The 23,562-nt window shown below is 34.9% G+C and overlaps 1 protein-coding gene across 1 annotated transcript; it reads right to left on the reverse strand.

The window, feature by feature from the left end:
- Window positions 1-9,746: 9,746 nt before the first annotated feature.
- Window positions 9,747-9,944, reverse strand: LOC140893522 (small ribosomal subunit protein eS28-like). The gene is given in 1 exon segment (XM_073302610.1): window positions 9,747-9,944. A coding segment is annotated over 1 exon segment (198 nt).
- Window positions 9,945-23,562: the final 13,618 nt, after the last annotated feature.

Here is a 23,562-nt window from a genome sequence, read left to right on the forward strand (position 1 = left end):
GGAGGCGGTTGTTGACATGTGTTAACTGGAAAACGTTTTACGTCGTACTGTTGACAGGTGTCGCAAATCTTTTCGTTGTCCATTTTTTTATTCAGTAAAATATTATAGTACTGACATTTGTGCTTTCATACATATTCTTTTTGTTTTTTTAACCTTAAAATAATATTCTCTTGATATTGAGTGCATGAATTTTCCTTTTGGTCCTTGGTTGAGAGTAGTAGTAGATATTTTTACGTCAACTAAAGCCATAGAGAATAATCTTGATGATATGAGTGGAGCAAATAAGTTGCTTGATAGTACTTAAAGTTCACCCCAGTTAGATTTTGGCAAAATTATGACTGGAGGAAGAAAGCGATCCATTCAAATGTCTGAAACAGAGGCAGTGATTGATCAAATATCTCTTATGGAGAACTCCTTCTCTGTGGAACTTATCAACAAAAAACGTCCCGCTTGTTTGATAACTGATATCTCTCAGTCAGAGGACCCTTTCTACAAAGAAACATAAAACTTCACATTAGCGCAACCCCGCCGAAAGCAATGAAAATCTTATGTTGGAATGCTCGAGGATTGGGGGATCCTCAAGCTGTGTCACGACTGCGAATGGTCATTCGCAATTTTGCCCCCTTTTTGCTTTTCATTTCAGAAACTAAATTATATGGTTATAAAGACTCTTTGTTAAGATCGAATCTTGGTTTTTCTAATGGTTTTACTGTAGATAGTGTCGGGCGTAGTGGTGGACTAGCTCTCTTTTGGTCTGAGGCATGGACTGTGGATCTTCAAAGTTTTAGTCCAGGCCATATAGACACCTTTATTTCTTCAAGTGATGGGAAAAAATGGTGTTTACTGGATTCTATGGCCACCCGGAATCTTCTAAGCGTGTTCACTCTTGGAATCTATTGAGAAGAATTTCTGTCTTGAGTAATCTGCCTTGGATTGTGATGGGTGATTTTAATGAAATTTTACATCTGTCAAAAAATGATGGGGGGTCTTGATCGAACTCATTCGAATATGTCTTCTTTTCTTGACACACTAGATTTTTGCGGGCTTCGAGACATTAGATATAGTGACCCTAGTTTTACCTGGTATAATAAAAGATCTCCCCCAGCACAAATTCAAGAGCGCTTAGACAGAGCTGTTGCAACAACAGATTGGCTTGATCTATTCCCAGGGACTTTTGTGGAGCATCAGGACTTTTTTGGATCTGATCATCGGATGTTAAAAGTTAATTTGGATAGAGATATCTCTGCCTTGGCTACTTCGAGCGTAAGACATCATGGTTTTAGATTTGAGCCACTATGGAGATTCAGTCCTGACTTCCAGGAAGTCACTGAGAATTGCTGGAATAGCATCTGTCCAGACTGTCTCATTACCAATATTGATCTCCAAAATGCTCTACATCTTTGTGGCCAGAAACTTCATGGGTGGGGTAAAAGAAACTTTGGTAATTTATCTCGAGAAATCACGGAAATCCAGTGCATTGTTTCTTCTCTTAACAACCAATATCAATCTCAAGAGGTACGTGCAGAACTTCAGTACTATGATTCTAAGTTGAATCATTTGCTTGACTTGCAAGAATACTGTGGGAACCTCGAGTGCTAATAGCATCTTAAGGGGCAATTAAGATTAAAACATAGTGGTTATAAAATCATAAAACCAAGAAATGGAATTTTTTTTAAGTTGGCTCGCTCGAGTGAGCTAATGGTGCGCTCGAGCGAGCGCCTCTCGGTTCCAGCCCACCTTGGCTCGCTCGAGCGAGCCCAAGTGGCGCTCGAGCGAGCTGAGTTTTGTCTGAACGCCCGAAATTCTGCTTTCGCTGTCAAAATAAGGATTTCCCATGGACTTGTAATGCACAACTCAAATTTGCATAAAAACATCACCAAAACATGTTATACTAACAAAGAATAGTTTGGACAAGCAACTCAACATGTTTTAACATCTACAACTTCACAATTCTAGATCCAATATCCAACTACTAAGTTTAAACACTTCTTAACTAAATATACATGTGATAAACTTAGTGCCAAACACAATACTTGACAACAACTCAACATCTAAACCCGAGTTTCCACATGCTAAATCTCTCTCTCGAGCTACCCATGATTTCTCTGACTAGCTCATGTCCCATCTGTTGTCATGCACACATACAAAACAAGACAACAACCGGATAACTTCGGTGAGAATATAATTCTCAGTATAATCGACATAAACGTGCATTAACGATAACATCTCAATTCAAGCTATAACGTAACTAAAACACATATTTAGTAAAGTAAATCGATCCTCGAGATTTCGTATCCGATCTCGGTCTCAAGATTCTTTTATTCGTTTCGGATCTTGGAATCAAGATTCGTAACCGATCTTGATCTGGATATATCCAAACTTCGTAGATCATAACCGACTCAACATCAAAGGTAAGCAATATAATTCAAAGATCCATTTACCTGAGATGGATTTCAATTCAAATTCAATCAATAACATATATTTAAACAAGTATGTGATTTTTGGGCAACTCAAGACTCCTCGAGTTTCAAATCCCTACTATTGATGCCATCTTATACCTTTCGTTTCATTTGAATTGTAGACGCTTCAAATCTGAACAATCTACAATAAGAACTTCATATCAAAATTGATATGAATCTAGGAGGTTCTCGAAGTTTCATATTGTTCCCAAAAGTGTCTCTTAATTTTCCATCAAGAATTGAAGGGTTTGAAATTCATAGGAATCAAGTTGGAGAGCATGGGAGCCAAGTTGGAATGCATGGAGCTCGAGTTGGAGGACTGAAATTATTTGAAAACTTTAGAGACTTTCAAATCCAATCTCCACCGTCAAAAATGTATTTTAGGATGTTATGAAGCAATGGTTAAAATTTCAGGTCGATCCAACGATTAGAACTCGAGATATTATTTTTGCAAGGAAATACGTTCAGTTTCGAATCAACTTTCGAATAGGAACGGACCTAGGCACGGGGTCCGTGCACCTGAAGCTCGTCATCGTAAATTTGAAGCTCGAATCGCCGTGGGCACACGGACATATGTTCGTCCCCTTATCCAGGGTCGTGCACACATACATTGCGGCGTGTTTGTGCATGTTTCGGCGGATTTGTGATATTTTTGATATTATTCCTATTTTTTGAGTCTTTTAAGCCTATTAGGAAACTTTTGGTGATATCTTTTGATATCTTTTGCATTATTTTGCGTTATCTTTTATTATTTTGTAGTTGTATTATAAATACAACATATACATTCATTATTGAATAACATAGTTCATATTATTGATTTTTATCAGTGTAAAATTCTCTCTAGAATTTTATTAAAGCTTTTGCTTTGTCAAAAATAAAACTTATCAAAGTTTAATTACTTTGTGGCGTTTGTTAATTGATTATCTTTGTGGATTGTCATAAAAAAAAAATTTTGATGGTTCCGTTGTGATTAATTGTTTATCGTCGTGATTATCTGTTGCTAGTTTCGTTGTAAACTAGAGGTGGATATCCGAAAACTTACTTGTTTAAAAGATTGGGACAAAATTAAAGAATATTTTTGCTATTGGATTGAGGTTACTATTTTAATATAGTCGTGTTTGCTTTTCATGCATCCAAGATTCTCATCATTTGGTATCAGAGCTTAAGATTACATTGATTCAAGTAAGTCGTATCTTTCTATTTGTTCTTCTTATCTATTCTTCGTTCTTCTTAACCGTTCTTTGTATTCTTCATTCTTTGTTCTTCACTCTTTGTTCTTTGTTCTTCGTTCTTCATTCTGTTAATCTTGTTGCCCAAGTTTCGTGTCTTGTGCTACAAGTTATTCAAAAAAAAAAGTAGAGACCGAAATTGTCAAAAAAAAGGAAGCAAAATAACTTGTGGGGCAAAATTACTTGTGTCTTGTGAATCTTTGGGTACAAAGTTATTTCAATCTTCATAAAGTCAATTCCTTGTTTTTGTGCAATCTACGTGAGTCGATTGATAAGTGTTTACAAGTTTTGAACTTGTGAGTTTGATATTCTTCAAGCACAAAGCATAAGCTATTCTTTATTTGAGTGAAAAAAAAAGAGTATTTGAGCGATTTATTTGGAGTGATTTGTGAGATTTTGGGTGAGAAATATTTTATTACTAATTTTTTTCTTGCAGGTACAATGTTTCAATGAAACTTCGATGGGTTTAGGGAGAGTAAAAGGAGATTCTATGGGTATGATAGTAGTAGGAGAGAGAGAGAAGAGTTGATGGGTATGGAGATGAAATGAGATATGATGATGAAGATAGAAGAGATTTTGAATATTATTTGGATTGGTTTAAGAAAAATGGGATTCCTTCGTTCGATGGATATTCGGATTCGGAGTCGTATTTGAAGTGGGAGAAAAGAGTAGATGATATATTTGAAGGTCATGATTTTTCTGAAGCTAAGGAGGTTAAACTTGTATCAAAAAAGTTTACCGACTATGCTTGCACTTGGTGGGATCGATTAGATGAGAATAGGAAAAGGAGTGGAATGAGTTCTATTTCTACATGGGATGAGATAAAGAGAGCTGTGCGGAAACGTTTTGCTCCTAATCACTATGAAAGGAGAAGTGGAGTTTCCAAACGTGAACATCAAGGTACATCTAAACTTTTAAATTTTAGTACCTTTGATATTGCATGCTTATGGTGTCATAGAAAATATAAGCATGATATGAGCCAATGTTTTAAGGAGACTATGATGAAAGTGGCGGATTCTCGTGTAGAGATTGAATCTAATGTTGTCGTAGAGGTTGAATCAAAAGTTGAAGTTGAGTCAAGAATTGAGGATGAAACTTCATTGATTGATGATGAAAGTGTTGAAATTTGTGCGGTCGAAGGTGAATGACTTGATGAAAAATCTTATATTGTACATGATGTGGTTGATGGTGGTGTTAATATTGGAAAATGTGAAATAGTAGGTGAGTCTTTATGTGTTAATGAGTCATCTAAAATTTTTGTGGTAGATGAGAGTCCTATGGATGTTCATAGTGGGACTAGTAATTTGTTGGATGAGTCTTGTAATCTTGCTTTTCAATTGAGTCCAAAAGAATTTCTTGGAGATCAATTGAAAATTCAAAATTTGAGTGATATGGCTGAAAAAAGAGTGATGAAAAAAGTGAGATAGCCATAGAAAAAAAAAGAAAAGGAAAAAGAAAAAGAAAAAGAAAAAGAAAAATAAATAATTGAGGCCGAAAGAAATAGTTTACAAAAAAGTGAGATGACCTTTGAGAGAAAAAAAAGAGAAAAGAAAAAGAGAGGAAAGAGACCAAAAAATAAGATATTATGGTCCAAAATTGTGAGGTTAAAAAATTTGTGCAATTGAATAAGATCTTTAAACTACTTATGTACAAAGAGGTTTTATCTCATTGTGATGAAATAGCCGGTTCAATCCCGAGCAGTATTCTTTCTTCTTTGCAGGTTGTGAAAGATGTTGGGATGAGTAAGCAAAGGAGATCTAATGTTAAAAAAGTCACTACAAGAAAAATTGAAAACGACAACGGATAAAATCCGTTGTCGTAGGGGGGTTTAAAACCGTTGTAACTGTTGGTGTTGTAAAAAGCATGCCCAACGACAACAGTTTATATCCGTTGTCTTTGGAGACATACCACAATGGTTTTGCAACAGTTTATATCCGTTGTCTTTGGAGGCATACGACAACGGTTCTACAATAGTTTGAATCCGTTGTCTTTTGAGGCTTACGACAACGGTTTTGCAACAGTTTAAATCCATTGTCTTTGGAGACATACGACAACGGTTTTGCAACAGGTTAAATCCGTTGTCGTTTCTCAAAAAAAAAACAAAAAAAAATTAATATACAAATTTTCAATATTATAAATCAATCAAAATTTAATATTTCGAAAATAAAATTTAATATACATTTTTCAGTATTACAAATCACTCAAAATTCGAATTCTAAATCAATGCATACTTGAAAATAGAGCTATGAACTAATGATCTTGATAAACTTGAAACCCTCCTTTCACAATCTTCAATCTTCAATCTTGCTACCTTGCTGGATAATTCAAATGTAGCAATCTCAGTTATAAGGTTATATTTTTCGAATGATTCAATATAAGTTATAAACAATATCAATTATAAGAACAATACAAATTTAGCAAAACAACATGATAATCTCAATGCATCCCATCAAAATTACATCTAACCAAAGCATTATAAAATAAAACTTTCCATTTCCTCTAAATTTACTTAACCAAGATAAATTATATACGAACAACAAATTCATGAAATCAATTAATAAATATGAAAGAAGATTCGATCTTCCATCTTTTGGAAAGATGGAAAATATGAATTTTCCTCTTAAAGAAGATTCGAACTTCACTTGACTGTGAAGTGAACTCCCAATCATCATCGATTGTACTACCCCCCCATTCGATGGAATCAATTAAGGTCATCACAGATGAAGACATAGTTATAAATTCAACAAGTTATATAGCATAGACAAAAGAACCACGAATAATCGAATATTTCCAATATGTGATAAACACATAAAAGTCTTATCATAAAGAAATATGCAAATCCTAGTAGTTAACTCTCGTAGTGACAAATATGATACACACCCATCTTCTTTGGACATGCCAAACTCACCCAAATTGTCTCAACTATTAATAAATGTCAAACTAAGCTAAAGATTTTTGTTTTTGTTCATTAACTTGTAAGTTGTTACATTATTTATAATAGTTTATAAGAACAATTAATGAAAATACAGAATTATTAAAAATTTAGAATACACACAGGCATTAGAATATGTAATATATTCTCTAAATCCTAAGTTCCATTAAGATTACAGTGTTTCAACTTAAGTAACTATGCAATTGATTATAATACTCTACCATTGAAAAAACATTTTTACTAATCATTATCCTTCCACTATTCTGAAGCAAATTAAACTACGTTAGCAAATGCGTAAAGTGTGTCGCATGAAAAAATCTTATCCTTGGAGCACACCACAATGAGATGGAATGAAAGAAATTGTTGAATTCTCCTACGTATAGTGTGATTAGACTTCCTAACACAAGTTTGACACTTCCTTCAAACATTACGCTGCTAATTAGCATACTTTCCATCATTTAAAAACTCCATGCAAAAGTTAAACAATAATGTAATTTACACAACGGTCTGCTTAACCTTCCCCTGTCATACAAAATTTTAAAGCTTTTATCAAATTGCATTCAAACAAATGAACTATGTAGGTTTCCAAAGCCATTTGAGGACAATTTCATGCATGTCTATGTTTTTACCGAAGAAAGTATTCAAAATGTCACCCCTTAGGCTATATGAATTATTAAAAGAAAACAATTCCTGTCCATGAACCATGACCTATATTGCTAGGACAGAAGAAAATTACGTAGTATTTCAGTGTTACACAATTTCCTAATAGCTAAATATACAAGTAATGGACTCAAAACCTGACTAATCAATGCTAGAAAGAACTACAAGAAGAAAAGGCGAAGAGAAGTAGAGGACTACCCATAACACCAACCTCTTTTGTCATCAAGATGCCCTTTAGCCATAGCAAGTATTTCATTTCTATTTTTACCCTCTACATGTGTCATGTCCTGAGGAAACAAATGTATATCTTTTAGCACTGCTTGAAGAAAAAACAGTTCTTAGAAGAAACTTAATTATTTAAGAAATCGTACCGGTATAAGAAAGTGAGGAGAGTTTAGATAAGCATTCCTATAATGTTCTATACAAGCTTCCTTTGTCTTTGTCCCAACATGCTCCGGAACTTCTGCCCAGTTACACATTCCTTACATTTCAATCCCCTGCTAAACAAACATTTAATGAGACAAAAAACAAAGCTAAGATTTTCAAGAGAAAAGGGTGAGGCTTTAAAGATCAAGGGTCTGATAAACACACAAAAGAAGTAATAGATCACCTCCAGAAGTAGCATTTCTTCATCAGCATTCCATTCTGGACATATGAGAGGAAAGGATAATATGTCCTATTAAAATTACACTTTGAAGACCATCAACATTCAGCAATGTGAGCAGGTCATCACTCAGCTTTAACAAATAATAACATTAATTATATGTAACAGAAACACGAGAAAAGATTTGATGGAAAATTCAGCACCATCAATCTACTTAAGCAAAAGCTAAAAAGAAAACAACCTGATCGCCATCAGCACACAAAACTATGTGGCCTGAATCATGAATTTGAGGCAGGTCATGGACTTGAAGCCTCGTTTTCTTTTCAAGAATGAAAAAAGCTACACTAACTTGTTGAAGAAACGGAAGTCGTTGATGGTGAATCGGATCCCACCTTGCTTTCTGCAAGGCACTCTGCAGTGAAACAGATCATGTATATAATACACTTGTTCATGTAAAAGCTAAAAGTAACTACTTTTTGGTATATATGATTTTAATTATTGTTAACCGGTGAAAGTTGACGGGGAAGATTCCAGCTCGATACTGGGCAATTTTAAGGAACTTGGGCATGACGAGATCGAATGTGTCATGGGAGGATTGCACCAGCAAACATTATTGTTGGAAAATTTATTTCGTATTTGCTGGAAAATTTAAATAATTTTTGTCTGTTATATGTACCTATCTCCTCTCTCTCTTTTGTTTACAAATTTTTGAAATGTTATATTGATTCAAAGTAAATTGAAGTGGATAATACTTTTCAGTGCTCTTTTTGTTGCATAGCAGTTAATACTAGCATGGAGGAACAAACTATATATGTGCTTGCATAGTTACAGAGAGCCTAGCAGCCAACATAGATACATCAACAAACAAAAATCACAGTTCACCTCTGTTTCTCTATGTTATAACAATACAAAATTTGACATACATATCAGGATGGTTGCTCTAAGAGTTCCCTTACTCAATGGATTATACTGTATAATTACATTACAAGACACTAGCTTAGACGTGAACCAAGTTGTTGCTTAAATTAGACACTTGCCTGAACAAAATTGTACTCACAATGTGGCAAGCTACAAGAAACTAAAATAAACGATGCAAACCTAAGAGTTTTGTCTTTCAATACACTCGGCGAATATCGCGGAACAAATGTGCTCATGTAACTCAAATCTCACTCATATTTCTAAGCTTTGGACCTTCCTACATAATAGGATTTTTACCTTTTTACAGTTCAGCTATTGTTTAGTATTGTTTAGATCACACTGGTCAAGGTCTACGAGTGAAAAAATGGGCTAACCATGAAATCGACAGCTCCGTAGTTCAGAGCGAGAAGCGTGTAATTAGAGAAGTCCATCATTATGAGGATGTTTTTGAATAAAGCCTTTTGCGCGGCCTCAATTTCTAAGATATTTTCTCTTTATGATGGTCGAATCAGAACATTAAGGTATTGCTAAGAAATTTCTAAGAGATTGAATGCACACAATGTTTGTTCAGTAAAGGATATGAAATACTTATTCAAAATCAAACAGTTCCTTCCAGCCTTATGATTCTTTCCAGCTCATTGAAAACATTTCATTCTCTGCATGGTCCACAAAATGATATATGTTTATGCATAAACATATTCAATGTTTTATATTGCTAATTTCAGAAAGCCTGGACGATTTTACCTGTTTTTCAATTTCAACAGCAGAAGCAGCAAGCCTCCTTTTCAATATCTGTTTATCATCCTCACAGGTTTCGGTCTCAGTATCTAAACAAAACAACAAAAAGATATGTTTCTAAAATTCATACTAGAAAACTATGAAAAACAATTATAAAGCACTGAAATTAGAATGCATTTCCCGGCCAGGAAAAAAAATCAGAGTGCTCAACGCAATCGGCGAGCTTCTCTTTCAGACTCGAAGAGAGTGAGAACATCACCCTATCTAACAGGTCACTTGAAAATTCTCATGATAAATCGGTTTTGGTCATCAATAAAATTGACTCTCACTTTGGTCACATGCCCATGGGAGCCGGTTCTTCCAATCACCTTCACCACTATGGCATGCTTGATTTGGGATTCCATTTTCTCTTCAGAAGCCAAAAAAGTGCTGAAAGTGAGTAGTGAATATTGAATAACCAGTAATTAGTAACAGCTCAATACTAAACAACATTACAATTTTTTTCATCATTAATCAGAAATTAGATTCTCCACAGTTGTAGCATTCTAAAAACGGATACTTAGCTGCACATCGAACAAGTGACAAGAAAGATCCAAATACATTTAATGTCGATAGTAATAAACAAAAAAAAAACTAACAGATCTCGGGATTCCCTTAGGCTTGCTGAAATATTTCAGGGGTATAATTGGAGTACTCTCATCTTCTAAAGATGAGTGATGTTCAAGGCCCACGGCAGAAGGGTAATAATAAGAAAATCAAACAATCCTTCACGATTTCAACATCATAATTTTTAATATTTAAGATATAATTAAAAGTTCGAAGTCAATATTTAAAAACAAGCTCAAATCCCATTAAAATATCTATTTTTAAGATCCAAACGACCACCGACAAATCCAAAACTAAAATCAATCTATAGAAAATCCAGAATAATCTCAAATCCCAAATCATTTAAACCACCGACACCATTATCTGAATCAAACAAAATGAAATAAATCGTATAAGAATACAGATCCATGAATCAATCACGCAAAAATAGTGATATAAAAAAATGGATCGAGAAAATAAAAATTATTGATAAAAAAACTCAAATTCAAACACATAGATCCGAAAATAGAACAAAATAAACAACAAAACGAAAGATTGGAGATAGAAAAATACCTTAAACTGGTAGGATAAGAGAAAATTTAAAGTGACAAAAGATTAGGTTAGAGATTTTAAGATTAGGAGAAGGGATTCTTATGTCACGAGAACGTACGAAAGCTGCTTGCTATACCTCTACCTCCTTTTCTTCTCCCAGACCACGAGAGCGTACAAAATATATCATCTCAAAGTGCCGGAGGATGTATGTAGGGTGGCCCTCTGCCAAGCTTGCCTAGACAAAGCAAGGAAAGAAAAGGGATGTGAGAATAAGAGCGACGACGTAAGGAAAGGAGCGGATGGAGAGAAAAGAGGCAAATGATTTGGTTAGGGCTTGGCTTTTTTTTCTTAAAAGGGGTATACTATATGCGTTTATCATAAAAAAAAATCTTTTTGAAAAAGCAAAGACAACGGTTTTAATTAACCGTTGTCGTAGGTCATAGAAAAACCCGCTCATCGACAACGGTTTTAAAAACCGTTGTCTTTGACATATATAAGACAACGGTTTTTTAACCATTGTCGTTTTCCATTACAATACGGTCAACGACAACGGTTTTCGTAAAAACCGTTGTTAAAAGTCAAAATACAATAGTTTGTGTATAAAACCGTTGTCTTTTTAGTGTGGTTAATTAGCATATTTGTTGTAGTGAGTAAGCATGACTGGACAATGTAAAGTTGATCACACACAAGGTGGGGTTGGAAGTTTGCAAATTGTTCCCTTTGTGAGGTATGGTTTAAATTCAAGTTTAAAATACAAATCCAATGTAAAATTCCAAAGGTATGAACTCAATTCAATGTTGCATGGATTTAATTACTTTGTTGAAGGATTTGAGAAAGTGTTAGCTATGAATTATGCTTTGATTTTAAATCTTGATGTTAATTCTCTTGAGTTTGTGCATACTACAAGAGTTGGTGATTTGGTTTATGTTGATATGTGCGATTGTTGCATGAATAGCATAGGTGGGAAGTCCTATTTGCTTGATTGGCTAGTGATGACTTTTGGGCTAACTAATGTGCGTAATACTTTCATGGGATGGATGGATTATGTTTTGCATGCATCTATGGGTAAATTTTTTGTGGTATACTTTGATTATGTCATAGTATATAACAAAATTTTTAATGGGAATGTTGAACATTTGATACTTGTGTTATTTACGCATAATGATGGGAATTTAAAAGTGTGTGTATTTTGCACAAGAGAATTTATTTTATTTGTTTATGGTATGAGTCTTCAAGGAAAAAGAGTTCTTGATGGAAAGGTGTAAAAGTGTCAACAAGGTAAGGAGTATGTGGTGGTTACTTGAAAGGGCCCGTGTCCTAATTTATATTTAATGAGCAAACAACCATGATTAAATAATGTAAACAGCAAAAACGAGTTAAAAATTTGCGTTTTGGACCTACAGAAAATTCGGCATGACATTTTCGTAAATAGGACATCCTAAAAACCTGTACAACACAACCATGAATATATACTCGAAAATAGAGTCACAACACCAATTTACAAACCTATAGCCGCACTGGCCAGGACTAAACACATGTAGAGCCGGCAAGGCTCGATCACACCAACAAATCCAAAACAAAGTAAACCCTATCAATACAGATACACAGGGCATGTCCCCGGAAAATATAAAACTCGCTAATATGATATATACATATATCTGGGAACGCGAATCCACGCTCGACTCACTGGATGCCACTAGATGACGCTCCACCAGATACGTCAAATCCCCCTGGATAATCTGCTATGAAATCACAAACAACCACAGCATAAAATAAAACAGGGGTCGGATCCCAGTACGACGAACTAGGAAAATTACGACAAATATAACTGACATGAATAAAATCAAGTACAATGCAATGAAATGCAATGAAATGCGTGACGGGTATCAATAGAATAAGGGATACCAAATGAAGTCCAAATAATCATATCACAATAATCTCAGTGGCCACCCGTGCCAGGAACGCAGCAGACCTCAAATCATAACTGCTAATCCATACACGTAGCATCGAGGGCAACAGGAGCTACCCGCCCGGCCTCATGCTGTCATAAGGAGTGTCGTACGTAGCATCGAGAGCACGGTTGCTACCCACTCGATCTCGTGCTAACTCAGGAGTGCACTAAATAATGTCACTCGCTCTATCGATGACTCAATACATCTCAAAAGATCAATATCAATAGCAATCAAAGGATTCAAGACTCAACGTGCTATGAAAAATTGTTAACATGCTTATTTGACGAATATCCCTTAATATTTTACAATAAAAATGTATTTGAAATTTATTTTATTTTATTAAAAGAAAATAGGGATTATTCTCAATTCAACACATTAAAAATCAATGTAAATGAGTGAATACAATTATATAATCCACATAAGCACATAAAGCACGTTATCACTCATTACAAAATACTTAATATCATTATATGCCATTATAGGCGTCGTAATATAAACAGCTCATACGTACCTCAACCAACACTTAATTTACCACAGAATATCTCAAGTATTTCTCGAATAGTCCAATCCTGTGGAAAACCATTTAGTTCATATCAGTTCCTATTCCCATTTATATAATCTGATAATTACGAAAACTAAGTCTAAAAATCAAAATAATATTTCCAAATATACATATTTCATATTAAATCATCTTATCAATGTCCAAATAGTGAATAAACGACTTTAAAAGCCGAAATACCCACATTTCCAGATTTTGAATTTTCCATAAAAGTGTTAATAAATCCTAAAATTAATATAGTACATTTCTAATGCATCTAAACATATAAACAGTGAATAATCAACACTAAAAAATCTGGAATTTTCGAAATAATTCCCAAATCCATTCTAAAAAATTCAGAAATTTGACCGGTACCTCCAATTAGCTCAAATATAGCACATACAATCAACAATAATTCAAATATCAATAGTTGGAAGTAATTTGAATCGAAATTCCCAAAATTTGAAACCCTAGTCTCTAAATCTTCCTCAAAGCTAAGAAATATAGCTCCAAATGATCTGAACAACTTTTCCCTAAACTCAGGCGACGCATGGCGACGAAAAACGGCGACGGAACAGGCGGCTGGCGGAATTCTGGTTTTTGAGATAGCGACGAAACCTTACGAAATTGGTATCAAAAGAAAGTTTACGCCGCGGGGATTCCAGAACTATATTTACTTTTGAATCCGGCCAAAAACGAAGACGATACGAGCATTTAAAGCATCGAAAAGATTTTTAAAAAAACAAGAACGGGAATCGGCGATGAAGATGAAGTTTATGGAGAGAGAAGATAATATAATATATATATATATGTATATATCACATATATTAAGATATGTATTCGTTTAATGTGTGTTTTATTTTATTCATTCGGGATTAAATCTTGACCCGGTTCGAGTTATTTCAACTCTTGTGTGCTCTATAATTAAAATATGCATTGTAATATCATCTATAAACCGATATTTATTCATACATATTTTTAACACACAAATTAATTAACATATTAAAATCGGGTCCTTACATTACTACACTATCACAAAGGTACGTATTTTTATCTACTTTGTTCTTGAAGTTGTTGTGGATTGAGAATGTTAAGGAGTGGAATGCATTGGATAATGGTTTGAAAAATGTGTTCGAGTTATGTTTGCATGACACTCATGAAATTTTTTTGTAAGAAAGAACTTCTTTGAGGATAAGGTCTTTGTTTCATATTCTTCTTTGAATGAGTTATTTGTAGGGGGGATATGTAGTATAAAGTTGATTTGTTGTTTGGGCGATTATAGAGCAATGAATAAATGACATGAATATTTGTTGTGATTTCATATGAAGAGATATGTTAAGAGGAGTTGTGAGTGGCAAATTTCAAGTGCATTGTTTCTTATTCCTAGAAAGCAATGGTTGTACTTAACTATGCACATTGTGTTGGTGTTAACTAGGTCTAAGAAGGGGAGGAATTTAGTCTTTGTCTTGCTAAATGAAATATTAGTCATGTTTTTGCATAATGATGTTGATGTGTTTAATTTGTGCATGAGAAATTTTGTGAGTTTTGATATTGTTTTGAGTGAGCAAAGTACATTATTGCTTGTGGGAAATAATTTTCAAGTTTTTAATTCATGCATGGTTTTTGTAGACAATGAGCAAGATTTGAGGACAAATCTTTTTGAAGAAGGGGAATCTAATATGAATCTAGGAGGTTCTCGAAGTTTCATATTGTTTTCAAAAGTGTCTCTTAATTTTCCATCAAGAATTGAAGGGTTTGGAATTCATGAGAATCAAGTTGGAGAGCATGGGAGCCAAGTTGGAATGCATGGAGCTTGAGTTGGAGGACTGAAATTATTTGGAAACTGTAGAGACATACAAATCAAATCTCCACCGTCAAAAATGTAGTTTAGGATGTTATGAAGCTACAGTTAAAATTTCAGGTTGATCCAACGGCTAGAACTTGATTTATGATTTTTGCAAAGAAATACGTTCAGTTTCGAACCAACTTTCGAACAGGCACGGACCTAGGCACGGGATCCGTGCACCTGAAGCTCGTCATCGTCAATTTTAAGCTCGAATCATCATGGGCACACAGACCTATGTCCGGTCCCTTATCCAAGGTCCGTGCATACACACAATGCGGCGTGTTTGGGCATGTTTCGGCGAATTTGTGATATTTTTGATATTATTCCTATTTTTTGAGTTTTTTAAGCCTATTAGGAAACTTTTGGTGATATCTTTTGATATATTTTGCATTATTTTGCGTTATCTTTTATTATTTTATAGTTGTATTATAAATACAACATATACATTCATTATTGAATAACATAGTTCATATTATTGATTTTTATCAGTGTAAAATTCTCTCTAGAATTTTATTGAAGCTTTTGATTTGTCAAAGTTTAATTACTTTGTGGCGTCTGTCAATTGATTATCTTCGTGGATTGTCAGAAACAAGTTTTCTGAAGGTTTTGTTGTGATTAATTGTTTATCCTCGTGATTATCTGTTGCTAGTTTCGTTGTAAGCAAGAGGTGGATATCCGAAAACTTACTTGTTTAAAAGATCAGGATAAAATTAAAGAATATTTTTGCTATTGGATTGAGGGTACGATTTTAATGTAGTCGTATTTGCTTTTCATGCATCCACGATTCGCATCATTTGAATTGTAGACGCTTCAAATCTGAACAATTTACAATAAGAACTTCATATCAAAATTCTATTCAAGTTCAACTAAATCTTCATTCAATCTTCATGACAAAAAACTTTAAACCTTGTTCCAATTCTATCCCGGTTAGAAGGCTGAAATCTCGAGTTTGATCAACCTCTTATCAACTATGATAACACAGCAAATATATCTAGGAGCATTAGCAATAACTCAGATATATCATAGTTCAACCAATCTCAATTCAAACACTATCAAATTCTTGAACCAACGGCGTAACGGTACAAAAACGGCAACCGTAACTCATTTTCAACAACTCTAACATGTCAATACAACTCATACAACACACATAACAACATATATCATCACTAACCCAGCATATCAGAAGATGTAAATCTCGAACACAAGCTGGAAAATCATAATAACTTTATACGTTGTCTGTTTTATCCAGTTTCGATATAACAATATATATCAATTCAAGAACACATATTCATTCTTGAATTATGATTTTCCCCCCAACATAATTTCGAAACCAACTAAAACATATCAATACTTACATCAAATCTAATATCTTCTTGCAAGGATCGCAGAACTATGCCTGGAATTAAATTCGAAAGGCCGGATCTTGAACTATGAAAGTTTGAAAATGAAATTGAACTTGAATTCTGAATTTTGGAAGATACCCACGTTTCTTGGCTGAAGAACCTGATTAGGAACATCAATATACACGTATATAAGCTTATAATGCCATGTGTCCCACTCAAATTCAAGAAATTGCAATTTGGCCCCCGAAATCTTCATTATTTGCAATTCAGTCCTCGACCCTCTTTTTAATTCAATTTAAATCCTAAATAATTCAAGAATATTAGAATTTAAATCTAAACTCCAAAATTCTCAAATTAAATATTTTTGGATTAAAATTAAATAATCTCGAATTAAATCAAATAATCCCGGGCCTTAAAATTCTCCCCCTCTAAGATATAATTTCGTACTCGAAATTGCTTGCAATTTGTATACACATAAGATAATGAAATAATAGAAAACTGAATAAGAACTCACATTAATGAAATAACTCTGGAAATCTCTGTTTCATATCATCTTCAGTCTCCCATGTAGCTACTTCAATTCCATGTCAACTCCACTTTACTTTGACTAACTGAATCATCTTGTTTTTTAGTTGTTTTTCTTTATGATCAAGAATCTGAATAGGCTGTTCAAAATAACTCAGTGTCTCGTCAAGTTCTGCTTCATTAGGTTGAAGAATATGCGATATATCAAGCTGATACTTTCGAAGCATAGAAACATGAAATACATCATGAATTCCAGTTAGAGAAGGAGGCAATGCAAGTCGATAAGCAAGATCGCCTATCTTCTCCAAAATCTCATACATACCAATAAATCTGGGAGACAATTTTCCTCTCCTGCCAAATCTCATAGTACCTCTGAATGGAGAAATCTTCAATAACACTCTGTCTTCCTGCTCAAAACATAACGGTCTACGTCTAACATTCGCATATCTGGCTTGTCTATGCTGAGCTGTTTCATTCTCTGCTGAATAAACTTCACTTTCTCAGTCATCTCTCTAATCATATCTGGCCCAAGTTCAGGTGCCTCTAAAACATCATCCCAATACAGAGAAGATCTGCACTTCTTCCCATAAAACGCTTCAAATGGAGCCATCTCAATACTCATCTGATAGCTGTTATTATATGAGAATTCCACGAGTGGTAGAGAATCTTGCCAAGCTGTGTTAAAATCTAACACCACCGCTCTAAGCATATCCTCAAGTGTCTGAATAGTTCGCTCTGACTGTCCGTCAGTATGGAGATGATATGCAGTACTCAAGTGCAAAAGAGTACCTAGAGCTTGCTGCAGGCTATGCCAAAAGTAAGATGTGAATCGAGGATCTCGATCAGATACGATAGACTTTGGCACTCCATGCAATCAGACCACTTATCTAACATAGATCTCTGCCATCTGGTCATGTCTGTATATCATATTGTATGGAATAAAACATGCTAACTTCGTCAATCTATCAATAATCACCCAAATGGCCACAACCTTGGGATGAACGTGGTAGCTTCGTAATGAAATCCATAGAAATATGATCTTACTTCCATTCAGGAACAGATAAGCTATGCAATAAACCACCTGGTTTCTTCCTTTCGGCCTTCACTTGTTGACAATTCAGACAACGAGATACAAATGTTGTGACATCAGACTTCATCTGTTTCCACCAATACTGATTTTTCAAATCATTGTACATCTTTCAACTACCAGGATGAACACTGAATTTACTGCTATGTGCTTCTTTCAATATCTCCTGTCTCAAATCAGAAACATCTGGAACAAAAATTCTGTTATTAAAATATAAAAAATCATCATCCCTAACCTGATATTCAGATTGATGCCCTGATCTGACCATCTCGACAGACCTTTGAATACTCTGATCATCTTTTTGTGCTTCTTTGATTCGAATTAACAGCTCTGGTTCAGCTCAAATAGCACAAACTCTCATCGGCCGTATATCTGTCCCAAATCTCCATCCAGAAATACAACAATCTTTTGTCAAGTTAGACACACCTATAGTAGATAAGGATAGTGCACATATCTTCCTACTTAGGGCATCTGCAGTGGCATTCGATTTTCCTGGATAATATTTGATTTTGCAATCAAAATCTTTCAATAAGTCTAGCCATCTTCGTTGCCTCATGTTCAGTTCAGACTGCGAAAACATATATTTCAAGCTTTTATGATCAGAATAAATCTCAAACTTCTCACCGTAAAGATAATGTCACCATATCTTCAATGCAAACAAAATGGCGGCCAATTCAAGATCATGGATTGGATATCGAATCCCATGTGTTTTCAGATATCTCGATGCATAAGCAATAACATGTCATCGCTGTATAAGCACACATCCTAGTCCCCTGTGAGAAGCATCACAATAAACAGTGAAATCACCAGTACCTGAAGGAATCGTCAAGACTGGTGCAATCGTCAACTTCTTCTTTAGCTCAAGAAAACTTGCCTCACAAGCTTCAGTCCAAATATACGGTGCATTCTTCTGTGTCAGTTGCGTAATAGGCTTCGCAATGCTAGAAAAATCTCTGATAAATCTGCGATATCTTCGACCTTGTTCGAATCAACAAAAATCCCATCTTTCGAAATAATATGCCCAAGAAAACCAACTTTATTCAACCAAAATTCACATTTTGATAACTTGGCATATAACTTCTCCGCTCTCAAAGTCGGTAACACAGTTTTAAGATGTTCTGCATGATCACACAGATTCTTTGAATATATCAGAATATCATCAATGAAGATAATCACAAAATCATCAAGATATCTCTGGAATACTCGATTTATCAAACCCATAAACACTGCTGGTGCATTGGTCAGTTCGGACGGCATAACAATGAACTCAAAATGACCATACCTTGTTGTGAATGCAGTCTTGGGTATATATTCATCTCTGAATCTCAGCTGATGGTATCCAGATCTCATATCGATCTTGGAATAAACTGAGAAACCCTGCAACTGATCAAACAAATCATCTATTCTAGGCAAAGGATAATGATTCTTTACCGTTGCTTTGTTCAATTGTCGGTAGTCAATGAAAAGTCACATAGATCCATCTTTCTTGCGTATAAACATAACCGGAGCGCCCCAAGGTAAAACGCTTGGTCTAATGTACCCCTTAGTCAGAAGATCTTCTAGCTCTTCTTTCAGTTCTTTCAACTCAACTGGTGCCATTATGTAAGGAGTTTTAGAAATAGCTTGTGTACCTAGCATCAGTTCGATACTGAAGTCTATCTCTCGCAATGGAGGTAATCCTGGAATCTCATCAGGAAAGACATCAGCAAACTCACTAACTACTAGCAAATCAGTTAGTTTCGGGCTAGTTTTCAATACATCTACGACATACAAAAGGAATCCCTCTGCTCTTTTTTGCAATAAACGGGTCATAGATAAAACAAATATCAAAGGAATTTGAGATCTCGAACCTTTACCGTAGAACTTCCACTCATCTGTCATCTCAGGTTTGAATCGTACAACTTTCAAAAAACAATCGACTATCGCCTTGTACTTGGTTAGAATATCAATACCGATAATGCAGTCGAAATCTGACAAACCCAGTACAATACAGTCTATCTCAATCATATTACCTTCATACTTTAGTATACAATTCTTAACTGATTTCACAGATACGATACCAGTCCCCAAAGGTGAAGAGACAGAGACTACAGTAGACAATGTCTCAACAGACAATGCATGTAATAAAGCAAATTTCTCAGAGATAAATGTATGCGATGCACCTATATTTATCAAAACATAAGCAGGATAACCAAAAAAAGAGCAGTTATCTGCTATAACGTCATCAGGTGCTGCCTATGCTTGCTCCTCTGTCAATGCAAACACTCGAGCCTATTGTCTCGGCGGTTTGTTCACAGTCTGGCTTCCTCCTGGTCTAGCCTATGGTTGCAGCTGAAATTAGTGTACTGCAGAGGATTTCCTATCAGACTGAGGTGCTGGTCGAGATGAACTTCCACCTGGTGCTCTCTCAGGACTACTTCCTACCTCGAATCTAGGTGGTGGTTGAGAAGCTTGTGGCTGATCCTGGGGTTGTCTAGCTGGCTGTGGTACAAACGGTGCTCTTCGTTGCCTGATCAAACCAGCTTCCGCCCTTTTTGCTCTGTTCAGTGCTTCTGCAAAGTTGTTGGGTCTTCCCGCATTTACCAATGTAAAAACATCCGGATTCAACCCATTGATAAATTGATCTGCCTGAGCTTCATCATTTTCGGCTATGTGCGGAGCAAACTTCAATAGACTAGTAAACTTGGCTACATATTCCTCGATATTCAGTTGTCCCTGCTGCAAACTAGCAAATTCCGCTCATTTGTCTTTTCTGTAGAAGACTGTAAAGAACCGTTGATAAAAAGCAGTTTTAAACACAGACCAGGTGATAACCGTACCTCGATTCTCCAATGCTTTCTTTGTTGCTATCCACCAACTTATTGCAACTTCATGAAGTTGATGTACAACAAGTCTGACTCGACAATCATCTGAATAATCGAGGAATTCGAACAACTGATCAATATCTTCTAGCCAACTCTCACATTTCACTGAACTCTCAGTTCCCTTCAGTGTTGGCGGTTTAAACGACTAAAATCTCTTTAACAAAGTTTCCATCGGTGTTGCAGTCGCACTCATCGGATCAGCAAATGAACTACCCTGAGCATTCAGAGGTTCTGCCACTGTCTATGGTACTGGTACTGGTTCTGCCGGAGGAATAGCAACTTTCTGTCTAGTGACTGGTTGTAAGGCCCGAAAATATTAAGTTCTTAATGACGGGATTTAAGATTTAAATTTCGAATAAAAGTGAAAAGATGAATTTAAGAATTTATAGAAATTAGAGATTTCAATTTTGGGTCAGAAATATTTAATTTGAGGATTTTTCGGATTTTAAGATTTTAATATCCGGAATTCTTAAATTAAAAGATTAAAAATATTTGAATTGATATTTATGAAATTTAAGATGTGAATTCCAAGATGATAAATATCAAAGATTGAATTTGAGGATGAAATCCGAGTAAGGACCCATTTGCAAATATTGAATAGTTCAAGGACTAAAATGCGATAAGGTCCGAAATAATTTAATTTTAATCCAAGAATATTTAATTTGAGAATATTTAGAGTTTAGAATTAAATTCTATTATTCTTAAATTATTTAGGATTGAAATTGAATTAAAAGATTGACCGATGACCAAATTGCAATTATTGAAGAATTCAGGGACTAAACTGCAAATAGGTCAATATATATCTTATTCCACCTTTGTTTCAGAAGAATTCACGTGAATCATCAGGGGAGAAAATCAGAAAACCTTTCCAAGACAATTTTTGTCCCTTCAAGTCCCGATTAAAATCAATCCGCCCGGTAGAATTTCTGATTAAGCATATATTCGCGATCACAGCTCCGAGTGCTACGTTTTGGCGTAAGTTTTATGAAGTTCTACCATGTTTGAATTTTAAGTTGTTGTTAGAATTATGATTTGATTGTATAAACGTGTTCTAGTATATACGACGATAGCATATCTAAGACGGATCGTGAAAAGATCGTCGTTTGAACATGTTTCCGATTTTTGTAAGAATTTTCAGAAATATGAATTTTTAAGGCTTCCATTTTCGAGATATAGCTGCTGAATTGTTGATGTTAATATGTTAAGGTGGTGATGACATTGATGTTTAAGCTTTTGGAATGACCGAAATCGTACCGTTACGCCGCCGGTTCAAGATTTTGAATTGTTATGCATTCTAAATGTCTAGAGCTCATCTTCAAGTTTCTTGTGAATGAATTGAATATGAGATTATGTTTAGAATGAAGATATAATGATATTTGAATCGAAAGATTTATCGAACTCGAATAGTTGCGACGTCGGTTTGAATTCCGATTGTATTAGCAAGATTTGAACTGAATAAGCTTTAAAGAACTATCGATTCAGATTGGATATTGATGTTTAGCTATGTTATAAACCATTTCAGATTTGAAGTGAAGATTATCGAAGTTGAATCGACAAGTTTGAGTTCGAATGACTTGAAGTGTTTGAAGTTGAATCAAAAATACTTTCAAGTAGCACTGATGGAAATGAGCAGATTTTGATTACCGATTTGGCTAGCATTGAGATGATCAGCATTGGCAACAGATTCAAGAGATTTGAATAGCGATGAAAGGTATGAATCGACATTATTCCTGCCAGGTAGAACAACTCGAGAACATGGTGGTTTTCGAGTTATCCTGAAATCACATACTTAGTTGTTTCAGTGCTCTTATGTGATTTATATGAGTATTGATGCTTTGTTTGATTATGTGATTATATGTTCAAGATATTTTACAGTCTTTAATGCATACAGCTTATGTTGCATTCATCTTGAACTCCAGCCTGTAAAGCATAAGGGCAGATTAGCCTAGAGTGCGAAATGACGTTTGGAGAATTATAGTTGAGTGGCATGGATTGCAGCCTTTGCTTTCAGAGCCAGAAGACTCTCTATAATTGCACCAAAGTCAGAGGATTAAAATACTTGATGCCGCCTCGATTGGGAGTGTCGGCGGTTTGATAGTTATTTTATTTCTCGGGATCCCAAAGAACTAAGCTTTATTGATATCAGATTTGATAGCCTATTCCTTGGCACATGCATTGCATTTATGCATTAACCTAGAGATTGCTATGGTTTAGATTATGCAGATATAAATGCTAGAATGTTCTGATACGCTATTCTAGATATGAATATGTGCTATTGTTTTAGATGAATCATTATGCGTTAAGAGTTTAAGAGTCGATGATGATTCTATGATCTACATGTTATTACATGTTTTATGGTTTTAGAGTTTTATATCATATAGATTTCATATGCTTTCATGATGTATATGTATGTCTTTCGTACTGAGATTTATTCTCACCGGAGTTATCCGGCTGTTGCTTTGTTTGTATGTGTGCATTGCATCAGGTTGGGGGAATGAGTGAGTCAGATGTGACTTGGATAGCACGAAATTGAAAGATTAGAAGTGGAGATTCGGGTTTTAAGCAGCTGATATGTATTGTATACAAACATATTAGAAGACAAGGAATCTTGTACATGTTGATGTGAATCCTAGTTTATATTCAAGAATGGATGTATTTGAATATTAGGATTTATTTGTCAATGCATGTATATTATTTGGTAGCTTATCAAAGAGTATATTTATGCATGTT

The sequence above is a fragment of the Henckelia pumila genome, chromosome 3 (genome assembly GCF_033568475.1).
Source record: "Henckelia pumila isolate YLH828 chromosome 3, ASM3356847v2, whole genome shotgun sequence".
Lineage (NCBI taxonomy): Eukaryota > Viridiplantae > Streptophyta > Magnoliopsida > Lamiales > Gesneriaceae > Henckelia > Henckelia pumila.